Source organism: Pseudonaja textilis, chromosome 5, assembly GCF_049901715.1.
Source record: "Pseudonaja textilis isolate UNSWEBS1 chromosome 5, rPseTex1.2, whole genome shotgun sequence".
Lineage (NCBI taxonomy): Eukaryota > Metazoa > Chordata > Lepidosauria > Squamata > Elapidae > Pseudonaja > Pseudonaja textilis.
This window is the reverse complement of record NC_141994.1, coordinates 68,023,686-68,036,354: the sequence shown is the minus strand read 5'-3', so window position 1 is coordinate 68,036,354 and position 12,669 is coordinate 68,023,686. Positions and strand designations below refer to the sequence as shown.

At 45.7% G+C, this 12,669-nt stretch overlaps 1 protein-coding gene across 2 annotated transcripts in view; it reads left to right on the top strand.

The window, feature by feature from the left end:
* The window catches only part of PROSER2 (proline and serine rich 2), a 29,761-nt gene extending 20,261 nt beyond the window's left edge, over positions 1–9,500 (top strand). For both annotated transcript variants that reach the window (XM_026707951.2, XM_087935270.1), the window contains exons 3-4: positions 6,204–6,432; positions 7,245–9,500. In XM_026707951.2, the coding sequence (XP_026563736.1) occupies positions 6,204–6,432; positions 7,245–8,215 (1,200 nt within the window). In that variant the 3' untranslated portion in view covers positions 8,216–9,500. The remainder of the gene's footprint in view (positions 1–6,203; positions 6,433–7,244) is intronic.
* The last annotated feature ends 3,169 nt before the right edge of the window (positions 9,501–12,669 follow it).

The following is a 12,669-nucleotide window of genomic DNA, read 5'->3' as shown; positions in this document are numbered from 1 at the left end:
GAAGAGCCAGTGCTGTCAGAAGACGTCTCTGGTGGTCATGTGGCCGGCATGACTAAACGCCGAAGGTGCACGGAACGCTGTTACCTTCCCACCAAAGGGGTCCCTATTTTCCTACTTTCATATTTTTACATCCTTTCGAACTGCTAGGTTGGCAGAAGCTGGGACAAGTAACGGGAGCTCACTCCATTACGCGGTGCTAGGGATTCGAACCATCAAACTGCTGATCTTTCTGATTGACAAGCTCAGCGTCTTAGCCACTGAGCCACTGCATCCCATTTTACGATTTACTAGATTTCTATCCACCTTTAACACTTTTTAAGTAGCTCAAAGCAACACGCATATATAATAAATACTCCTTTTTCTTGTTTACCCCCAAGAGCAATCCTGTGAAATGGATTGGCTGAGAGAAGGTAACTGACCCAAAGTCACCCAGTTGGCTTTCATGCCTAAGCTGGGACTAGAACTCACAGTCTTCTGCTGATTGGCCCAAAGGCGACTCAGTGACTTGGGCCAATCACCAGGAGACAATAAATTCTGTTCCTACTGTAATCACGAAAGCTGACTGGATGATTTTGGGCCAATCATTAGAAGACAGTGAATTCTAGTCCCACCTTAGGCATGAAAGCCAATTGCATGACTTTGAGCCAATCACCAGGAGATGGTGAGTTCTAGTCCCGCCTTAGGCCTGAAAGCCAGTTGGGTGACTTTGGGCCAATCACCAGGAGATGTGAGTTCTTGTCCCGCCTTAGGCATGAAAGCCAGCTGGGTGACTTGGGGCCAGTCTCTCTCCCTTAGCGTAACCCACCTCACAAGGTGGTTGTTGTGGAGAAAATAAGAGGAGGAAAGGAGTATTCTGTATGTTTTCTGCCTTGAGTTATGTATAAAAACAATAAAAGATGGGATAGAATGAATGGAATGAATGAATGAACAAACGAACAAACGAATGAATGAATGAATGAATGAATGAATGAATGAATGAATCTTCTCCCAATCTAACAGTCCTCTGGTCAAGTTTCCAAGACGATGGGAAAAGTATTCCTTCTTGGGAGCAGCGAGATAGCTCAAAAGGAGAGCTATCTCAACTTCTTGAACTACAGAAAGAGTGCGCAACAGCCCCAGAACCATATTTTCTCTCCCGCTTCTCTCAATCCTTCCTCTCCAAAAAGCTTTGGATGCCTTCTTAAAGCCCTTTCCAGACGTTTACCCATGAGTCTACTTACATGATCAAACCGTTGCAACATGAGGAATAATGCAAGAGTAGCACAACCTGTCTCTAGCAAAGGTGACATGGCCGGAGTTTCTTTTGACGTAATATGAGATTTCACAAGCTGAAAAGGGCTTTCTAAGGAGGAGGCAGATTCCCAGGAGGGAGGGAATGCATTCCACAGGAGTAAGAGGCAACTCAGCCCAGATATTATACGTGAGAGAAAGAGGGTTGAAGACAGCTCTTCCCTAATAGTTCCCAAAGCATAGGTGGTCCTCGGCTTACAACCACAATTGAATCCAAAATTTCTGTTCCTAAGCAAGACAGTTAAGTGAGTTTTACGACCTCATTTTACGACCTTTACGACCTTAAATGAACCCTTGCCGCTGTTAAGTTAACACGGTTGTTCAAGCTTCCCCAATGACTTCGCTCGTCAAAACTTCACAAAAGGTAACACCGCAACCGTCATGAATACGAGTCCGTTGGCAAACGTCTGAATTTTAATGGTGGGGATGCTGCAGCAGTTGTAAGAGTGAAAAACGGTCATAAGTCACTTTTTCACTGCTGTTGTAATTTCGAACAGACACTAAGGACGCCGTTGTAAGTCGAGGTTTACCTGTATATGCTCAGTGTAGAATAATAAGCTGCTTCGGTTTGGCAAGAATCTGTCTGTAGGTGTGAAACAATAAAGACCTCAGCTTGGAAGAATCTCTGTGTGTCATACTTGGCCTGCAAGTCCCGGAGCATTTGAGCAAAAACGTTTGACGTCAAAGCAGAGCTGATTCTCGCTCTGTGCATTTAATTAACAGTTTAGCTGTGCATCGTCGTGTCTGTTTCATCCTTAAGTGTGCGCACAGAAAGCTGAGGATATTGCTGGGAGCTACACAAATTGCACCATTCGCATATCATCCGGCTTCCTTCCTTACTCTGTGGTGCCTAATTTACACTTTGGCTTTTGGTGTTTTCGGATGACTTCATTAATTGACAGAAGGAGGGCTGGGTGATGCTTCAACTTGCCTAATAAGCATGTAAGCACTGAGCGTCCAAGTTGGCTGTGGTCGCTTGGGGCTCTCGACAGACCAAAAGCAAGCACATCGTTTTGCCTGCCGTGCTACAAACTAGATTTCAAAATTGAACAGTCTGATCTGCAGCAGTCCTGTGTCCTGTCTTGGCCCATAGCTATTTTCTCTAGCTTATTTTTTTCTTCCACATTTTGTCTGAAGAGCGTAAACAGTGCAGCTGCTTGCCTGTTCATCTGGAAAACGGGTGGTTCTAGGCTAAGGGTATTGTTCCTATTCCTCCATAAAACAGGTGATTCTAGGCTGTCAGTATTATCTGATTTCTTCTGTAAAACAAGTGTTCTTTAGCCTTTCTGGATCTGCCTCTTGCATCTCATAAACAGATGTGGTCTGGACAGTCCATTTGTCAGGGTTCCAAGTAATATTCCCATAATATATAGGACCGCAAGGCAGGCAGATTCTTCAAAGAACTGATTCATTGGAAATGCCATACTGGCACAGGCTGGTGAAAACTGACTCTGAATATTCCCACAGTTTTCACCAAGTTAAAAAGTTCTTCCTCTTCCCCAAACAGTCAGTTATATGGTCCAATCATCATGTTGTCCGGTTGCCTGGTAATGTCACCCCACTTCTCCCCGACCATCTGTGGCAATGTCCTTGGTTCCCAACAAACAGTATTTTGTTTTGGCCACAAATTCCCTCTATCTCTACTCCCCTGTCCGTAACCCTCAGCTCCAGTGTGGCAACGCTGAAGCTAGAAAATGGTCTCATTGAGGCCAACTTCAGAGTTGACACCATTCCTGCCCCGTCATCCAAAATAGGGGTGGTTCTAGGCTGAGGATAAGGTCCCCATTCCTTTATAAAACAGGTTGTTCTAGGCTGTGAGCATTGTCTGCTTTCTTCTGTGAAACAAGTGTCATTTAGACTTTCTGGATTTACTTTCCTTCCGTTGGACAGGTGTGGTCCTAGGCAATTTGTTCCTGTCCCTTCATCCAAAATAGGAGCAGTTCTAGGTTGAGGATGTCCCCATTTCTCCATAAAATCGGTGGTTTGGGGGCTGTGGGCATTATCTACATTCTTCAAATGAAGAAATGTCATTTAGATTGTATAGATTTGCCCCTTCATCCAAAATAAGAGTGGTTCTGGGCTGCCACTCTCTAAATTGGGTGGTTCTAGGTTTTCAATAACTTTATTCTTCTGCAAAACAAAAGGTGATTTTAAGCCAAGAGTCAGAAACCCGTGGCTCCGGAGCAGCATTTGGCTCTTTCATCCCTCTGCTGCAGCTCCCTGTCAGCTCCATAATTGATAGGGCTTTTGGTTAGGACAGGTAGAGGAAAAAGGAGGCCACATTAGGAGGAGACTCTTATGGTGGGGGAACGAGGCTTCCGGTCAGCTTCAGAATTGAATGGGGTTGCTGACCCCTCTTCTAAGCTGTCTCTTCATCTGTCTCTTCTTCTGGCAATCTTCTTAAAATTGCTTTTAAGGCTTTGCTTGGGATGTGATGGTTATTTCTGGGTACTTTGTCTCAAATTGCTACTGCCAAACGAAAGCGCTCTCCTGCCAAGACAGAAAAGCTGGTTCACCCAGTCTTGTAATTCTATAATTAAGTTGCTCTTTTGGATGTTGTGCTTGGATAAATTGTGTTAAGGGCTTTATTTGTACGAGTTTTAAGGCAGGGTGGAAACAATATAATTGTGTGCAGCACTTAGCAAGTTGCTGTGGTGTACTGTTTCAGCAGCAATTAAGTGATTTCTGGTGATAAATTTGACGCCTTCTCCCCTCCCATCTCAAAAAAAATAAAAATAAAAATAAAGCTACAGCACAAATTCAAATGTATTGCAGTTTCCTTTCAGTAGCAGCCAATGGAATATCTCTAATACGAGGTAAAATCAATCTTTCCCAGTTTGGACACCTTCCCAATATGCGGTTTTCTGATTTCAAAAGATTTAGAATGGCCACGATGGGGGAGAATTTCTGGAAATTGAAGTTTTGGAGAATAGCTACTTTGGGAAAAAAATCCAAATTATCTGACAGACTAGTGAAAAAAACTTGCTGTACGCCCAGAAAAACTACAGGAGATCATTATTTAAGTTACATTAAGAAAAGTTCTACAAAATCAGGCCAGAGGCTTCCTTAATCAATCTTTCTAGTCTCACGATCATTAAACAAATCCCTCTGAGAAGCCAAGAACCTGTGATGGAATGTAGTCTGGATTCCCAAGAGGGAGGGGCTGCATTCCAGAGGAGGAAGGGACAACTCAGTTCAGGTAGTTTGTGTGAAAGAATGAGGGCAAAGAGAGCTCCTCCCGAATAGTTCCCAGCTTTTACGGGGGTGTTAGCAGGGATGGGCTTCAAAAATTTTAGCAACCGGTTCTCCGCCCAGTTGCTGGGTGGGTGAGGCCATGGTGGGCGTGGCCTAGCCAGCCTCCTGCACTACAACAAGAGGGGCCATTTTTGCACTCTCTTGGCTCCGGAGGCTTTCCTCAAGCCTCCAGGAGGATGAAAATGGCCTCCCCAGGCTCCGGAAGCCAGAAACAGGCCCATTTCTGGCATTCCTGAACTTCCAGGGGGCCTGTTTTTCACCCTCCCTGGGCTCCGGAGGCTTTCCTCAAGCCTTTGGGAGAGCAAAAACAGCCTCCCCAGGCTCCGGAGGCTCTCTGGAAGGCAGAAATGGATCCATTCCTAGCATTCCTGAACTTCCAGGAGGTCTGTTTTTCGCCCTCCCTGAGCTCTGGAGACATTCCTCAAGCCTCTGAGAGGGTGAAAATGGCTTTCCCGAGCCCAGAGGCCTTCTGGAGGCATTCCGGAACTTCCAGGACATCCGTTTTTTACCCTTCATGAAGGCCCTGAACTTACCTGGGATCCAAAATGGGCTGTGGGGGGACTCTTGGGTGGGGAGGGGAGGGGTAGCCGGGGCCAGCCAGGGGTGAGATTTGCCAGTTCACTGAACCGGCCATAAAATTAGCTACCGGTTCGGTACCGGTTCACCCGAACCAGGGAGAACCGGTATCAGCCCACTCCTGGGTGTTAGCAGGCTTTAGTTTGGCAAGATTTGTCTGTGGGTGAGGACCAATACAGAAATCTGCTTGGAAGAATCACAACATGTTTTACTTGGTTTATGGAGCCCAACACTAACAGAAACGAGCATTTCCTCATCCCTTTCATGCCATTTCACTTGACTTGACTTTGCATAACACACTACACTCAAGAACAAAAATCTAAATTTTGATCACGTGACTATGGGGATGCTGCAGTGGTCATAAGTGTGAAAAACGGTCCTCAGTCAACTTTTTTTCAGTGCTGTTGTACCTTTGAATGGTCACTAAATGAACTGTTGTGGTTCGCTGGCAGCAGGTGCGGACGGCCGAGGTTTCTGATAGCGAGGACTCGGATGAGAGAAATGCGTGTGATGCAGGGATGGAGCTAGGACTATTGGAGAGTGGGGTGCTGCCTTCGGAGCTTGTGGAATCTGGCAGCAGTGATGCAGAGGACCCCGGGGAGCCTGTGCGCATATGCGCAGGGCTTCCCAAAGAAAAGAGCAGCTGAAGCAGCAAGGGCAACTCGGGAGTAAGGCTGGAAGGTGATGGTCCCTCCCATAAAGGATAAAAACCAGCCCTCGGGGATGTGTTCTTTGCAGGAAGCAAAGAAGTTCTTTAGACTCATAGTCCTCGTTGAAGCCCTGCTTACTCCGGATTGTTTTTGAAACTTCTGTCAGTGGATATTTAATCAGTAATTAGTCTTCTGTTCTTGGCAGCCTTTTGCAATCTTGAAAGGACTTGCTTTTGATATTGGACAATTAGGATTAAATGTTTCTTGGCTGGGAATGCACTGAATTCCTAGCGCCGCATTAAAGGTTTGCTTTTATACACAGTTTGTGTTCGTTTAATTTGAACAAGGCTTGGGTCAGAACAGAAGTCGAGGATGATCTGTACCTTCTAGTATACAACAACACCTGAGTTTGCCTTTGTGGTTAAATCTTAGGATGAAGATGAATGGTTGAAAGATCTAACTCACGAAGAAAAGGATGTCCTCCTGTTTTTCGAAGAAACTATCGATTCCTTGAATGACGATGTGGAGGAACAAGGCTTGCATGACAGTGGTGTCTTCTGCCATTCTCTAAAGCTGGTAGAAGAAAACACACCGAACCATTCAGGGTCTGAAGAGCTCATAGAATTGGTCCCGTCAGCACCAAAGAACAGCACAGAACCAGGTAAAGTGAAATGATTATATCCTCAGATTGAATTTAAGGAACCCACTTTTCAGAAAAGGTCGCAGAACTAGTGTGGTTGCAGTTTGGAGCCATATCATAGGGATGGTGTGTTTTTTTTTTAAAAAAAAGCTAGAAAATATTTTGGAGTGGGTTTTAGGATGGTCTTAATCTGTTGTTGATAAGACAGGGCACAGCTGCCTTTTTTTGCAAGTACTAGGCCATTCCACCAAGGTGCATTTCCAAAAGGTAGCTGGACTGGTTTTTTTTTCCCTTAAAAATGTTTCGCTTCTCACCCAAGAAACATCTTCAGTTCTGACTCGCAAGAAGAAACTTCTTGGATGAGAAGCAAAACGTTTCAAGGGGGAAAAAAACCAAGAAATTCCAGTTGCCCTTTTGGGAAGTGGTAGGATTCAAAAAATTTTACTACTGGTTCTGCGTGCGTGGCTTGGTGGGTGTGGCAAGGGAAGGATTCTGCAAAATCCCCATTCCCTCCCCACCCCACTAACCTGCTTTCCAGCTCCCTTCTCCTGAGCAGGGCAACCAAAGAAGACCCAGCTGATCAGCTGGGACTCAATGGGAGGCGGAGAATAGATGGGGGCGGGGCCAGTCAGAGGTGGGACTTGCAGGTTCTCTGAACCACTCAAAATTTCCGCTACCGGTTCTCCAGAACTGCTCAGAACCTGCTGAATACCACCTCTGCTTTGGGACAATCACGACCTGGATGACTGAGAATTTCCGTAGACCTATGGGCCATTCCACATAACTTCTAAAACAGATCTAATGGGTTTTTTTTTCTTTCTTTTTCTTCCTAGCATCAGAGGAAACTTGGAAAGTGGATGAGCCCAAGCTGGAGGATGTTGAACCATCAAAGGAAGATGTTCATCCAGTTTCTCTTCAGCCAACACCACCTTCACCACCCCCGTTGCCTGTCGCTGAGACGTATCCTGCTCAACCTCCTATACTACATCCAAAGCTCCTTCACTCCATCCCCACACCGCTGTTGATTGCCGAGAAATTGTCTGAGCAGCAGACGAAGGAAAGAAACGCCAAGGAGGGGAGGACCATCTCCACGTCCTCCACCCTATGCAGTGAGGAGCAGGTCAAGCCTTGTGCCCCACCCCCAACTGCTCCCAAACCCCAGAAGTTCCCGAGCAACATCAGCTTCACCAGTGCCAGTGAGCGGGAATTCAGCAAAATCATCTCCAAGGCAGCCGTCAACGTTCAACAGCGCAAGGCGCAAGTGTTGGCCAATGTCAACGCTTCAGCCCTGCTATTAAATGAATTGGGAGAGAGGCTGCAGAAGCGTGGACTACTGGGCCCCAGCCAAAGCTTGCCCCTTCGCGATTTACCTTCTGAGTCCATGGGCCATGAACCCTTGAGTAGTTTAAGCCTAGTTGAGAAAACTCTTGCCCGGGCCCATCTCATCCACCCTCTCAACGTCCTTCCCGTAAAGGGCGAGAGGCCCGAACAAGGATGCGGCGCACCAAATGGTTATCAAAACATCCATGAAATCATGAAAAAGGATCCTAATTTGTTACCCACCCCAAACAAAACCATGACTGTCAAGCCAGAGGCTGACCTTGTAGATAGCAAGTCTGCTTGGCCAAGTATTTCTGGACAACCTCAACAAGACCTCATCCTTGACATGCAGAGAAAGTTGAGCTCGCTGCCCAAAACTGCTGGACTCCAATCCAAGGGTGTCACCGTGCAATTTTCCAGCCGTGGATCAACAGAAGAAGCCCGAAGGGAGGCTTTACGAAAACTGGGACTTCTGAAAGAATAGTGAATGGAGGAGAACATCTAGAGAACATTATGTGCCCGAAGACAGATTCCAATGGAATCCATTCTATTTACCATGCAGGCTAAGGAAGTGTTTGGAACCCTATTGCTCTCTGCTGGCATTTCGGATGGATGTCCTTGACATGAACTCACTGTGCTTATCAGTCTTCAAGGCATTTCATAAAAGCCCGTGTGAAAGTGAGAGTGTCAAGCTTTAAATGAAGGTCAATGGGTAGTTTGTGTATAAGCCATCTTTGTGTCCCTGGCCAAGTACATCAGAGAATCCCTTGGATAAAACCCGGAAGATCCCAAGAGGACTGTGTTAAGGAATTCTATAAGGATAAATGTATATATCCTCACATATCGGACAGCTTAAATTCGTAATAAACCTGCTATCACTGATTATCGCAAAGGTTTAACACCACACACAGACTGCAGATCATTCCTTTTGTAGAGTAACTGGTGAGATTGTAGCAAACTTTTCCAGTTTGGTTGATAGCTTGAAAGATATCGAGCCTACTAGATTTGACAAAAGATTCCGTTTCATCTAGTGTTCCATTTCCTGTAGCTTTCCGGTCTCTGTGCTGCTGAAAATCAGTTGTGTAAAAACGATGGGGGGACCCCAATATGTCATAAGTCTGGGTTGAAATCTTGGGCGCCCCATTTTTCTGACCCCCGAGGCTTCACATTGAAGCATATGATGAGCTGCTTTTTCCTCTACCATGTCTAATACAGGATACTCTACAGAAGTGGTATTCAGCAGGTTCTGACCAGTTCTGGAGAACTGGTAGCCCTCCAAAAAACCAGTTGAAAAATGGCCTGAAAAACAGGCCAACAAATGAGTGGGGCTGGGCCCAGCCAGTGGTGGGATTTGCCGGTTCGCCGAATTGCGCAGAATCTTAATTACCGGTTCACTGAACGGGTGAGAACCAGCAGCAGCTCACCTCTGGCATGTTCGGTGGCAGTTCTGACATTATGGAATTTTGGGGTGCAGTCCCAGCTCTCTTACTCCGGTGAGTAGCTCTGGAAGGTAGGAAGCCCCTCTTGTCCTGCGTGATAAGAAACAGAGCCTTTTCGGGGACCCGATGCCCTCCTTACCTATCGGATCCTTCTGGTTAAGGTGTACTGTAGCAATAATGCTGTGAATTCTTGTTTCATCTCAAGCCCTCTTTAAGTCGAAGTGGTGTGACGACAGCCTGTGAATCCAGAGTAAGCGAGTCCCGTTGACCTCATGATGAAGCAATAGCATTGCCTGTGATGTCAATAGAATAAATATCCTTCTGTTGCCAGAGCTGTCTCATGATACTTCTGTTGGGATGCTTGGGAAATTGCCTTTATGAAATTTCTCCTAGGGTTGCGTCAGCCTTGCAAGATAGTTCTGAACAAGAAGCCCATCCAGAAGGACTTACTGTGATGACCCAGGGTGGGATACAAAATAAACACAGTCACAGAAATAGGTGAAGCCTCTTTTATTCCTTCACTTTGCTTCAAAGCTCCAAATATCCTTGACTGGAGACAAAAAACTCCCCCACAAGCAGTTATGGAAAGGAGGAAATGGAAAGGAGGAAATGCCGCTTAAACTAAAAATGCCTATAAATTATAAAAAGTAAAAAAAACACAAACCACACTGAAGCAATTAAGGGAACCAGGCAAGATAAGGGCTTGAAGACGTCCACAGATATCGAAACACACACTGGGAAGGACGCCAAACTCAGATAGGAATGACAGACTAGAGATATTTTTCCATGCTTTGTTTCCAGCAATGGCCCATACGCATGTCCGTCCTTTTAAACAGTACTCACAGCTACAGCCCATGAAGAGGATCAAGAGCCTTTCCTCCCCCATAGAACACGCCATTCATGCCTCTCCCTTATCCTCTCCTCCCTGCATGGTCTAGGATGGAGAAGGGATGGGCCTGGGTCTTCTTCTGCCTGTCCAGCCAGCCTCTGCCCTTCCCCAGCCTCCTCCACAACCTCTGGAGCCACACTTCCACTCCCTGTCGGCTGTTCCTCCTCTCCCTTGGAGTCAGTCTCCAAAAGGGCCATGACACTCACTGTATTGCAAGGTTACATGGGGTTGCAAATCCAAAAGTACATCTCTTCGCCCCCCCCTGCCCTTGCCTATACAGGTAGTCCTCGTCTTATGATCACAATGGAGCCCAGCATTTCTGCTGTTGATAAGTTTTGCCCCATTTTTTACAGCCTTTCTCGTTCAACGATTCACTGCAGGTGTTAAATTAGCAACACGGTTGTTAAATGAATCTGGCTTCCCCATTGACTTTGCTCATCAGAAGTTTGCCCAAGGGGGATCCCATGACCCCAGAGCACCGCAACTGTCATAAATATGAGTCACTTGCCCAATGTCTTTTGATCCTGTGACTGTGGGGATGCTGAAACGGTTGTGTGAAAAAAAAGGTCCTAAGTCACTTTTCAGGGCCATTGTAACTTCGAACAGTCACTAAATTTTTATTTTTTTATGAACTGTTTATGAACTGTTGCAAGACGAGGTCTACCTGTACAGTCAGGGGTGGGCTTCAAAAAAATTTAGAAACTGGTTCTCTGCCTGGTTGCTGGGTGGGCGTGGGGGCCGTTTTCACACTTCCCGGGGTCCAGAGGTTTTCCTTGAGCCTCCTGTATGTTTCTCCTTTTCTTCATCCAGGCAAATATAATATTCTGCCTTTTTAATATTTCCTAGAATATTTCATTCTTCTAGGAGAGGTGTGGGTGCTAACTTTCTACACCAGGAAGGTAAAAACGGCCTACCTGGGCTCCGGAGGCTCTGTCGCATGACCTTCCAGGCACCTTAAGAGCAGGAGCTATGCTGTATATTTCGCAATATGAAAAAAAATAAAAAATACCCCTATTATCAGTCATACTTTTTAAACAAGGGAGAATTAACTCGATGACAAATTGGGCACGAGACACCTCCATTTCAGCCCAAAGGAAATTAGGTAATATTTAAAGCTTTTATGAGGAAACATTTAACAACATGGTCTAATTTCCGGCAGCAAATGCTACAGCTTGAAAACTGAGCCACCGACATAATCCTTCCGCTTGACTGTTCCTTAAATTCATTAACTTTCAAGAACATTACCTCTCTCTCCTAAGTAGGCGTTGAAGCAGCCATATTTTTCCTTTCATCTGAGCTGCATTCGTCCAAAAAGGCAGAGCTAGCAGAAGACGAGGCCTGTGGCACTGATGGCTTCCCGGTTTTTGTGCCGGCTTAATGCTCCAGCTGTGAGTTCAGCCACAGCTTGGGAGGTGGGGGAACATGTGTTTTCCCACAGCCTTTGGAAAATTTTGGTGGGGATCCTGGCACCCTCACTCTCCCCATTTGGCTCATTATCCCAATCCAATCCAGTAGAAATTCAAATTCCAGTTTATTCAGCAAGCTGGAAAAATAAGAAAATCCACATTCTTTCAATATTTCCTTCCCTCCCTCCTTCCTTCCTTCATTCCTTTCTTCCTTCCTCTTTCAGTTCCTTTTTTTCTTTTCTTTCGATATTATTTCTATAAATAACTCAAGGTAGCAAACACACCATAATTGTTCCTCTTCCTATTTTTCCCACAACAACAGCCATCCTGTGAGGTGACTGGCCCAAAGTCACCCAGCTGACTTTCATACCTAAGGCAGGACTAGAACTCACCGTCTCCTGGTGACTGGTCCAATGTTACCCAACCAGCTTTCATACCTAAGTGCAGGATTAGAACTCACAATCTGCTGGCTTCTAGCCTGGTGCCTTATCACTAGACCAAACTGACTCTGCAATGCGTCTATGAAAAACTCCCCAGCAGATCTGATATTATTGGATGGGTCCCTCACATGAATGTCATCTAACCTCCCAGGAAAAGTTCTATACTATAGCAACCTTCAGGAATCAGCCCAGCCTAGCAAAGGCTGGGGCTAGGGCCTAAATCCTAAAACCCCATCTAGTAAAATCAGTTGTCTGCATATTTCCAACCTGTTTGAGGGAATTATTTGGAGAATTAAAGATCGCGATGGGATTGGGGGTTCATTCAGATGTAACCACCTGCTATTCGAACACTTAACCCCCTCTTCCTCAAAAACCTTGCAAAATGACCTAAAATTGCACCAAAAGGAGGCCATCTTGAGTTTCCAGTGCTATAATCCTGCTGTGAGGCTGCAAACGATAATCAGTTAATCAGAATAGAGCTGGAAGGAATAGAATAGAATAGAATAGAATAGAATAGAATAACAGAGTTGGAAGGGACCTTGGAGGTCTTCTAGTCCAACCCCCTGCTTAGGCAGGAAACCCTACACCACTTCAGACAAATAGTTATCCAGCATCTTTTTAAAAACTTCCAGTGTTGGAGCATTCAGGGACTTTGGAGGTCTTCTAGTCCAGCCCTCTGCTCCAGCCGGAGACCCTACAGCATTTCAGACAAGTGACTGTCCAGCCTCTTCTTACAAATCTCCAGTGTTGAAGCAACCACAACT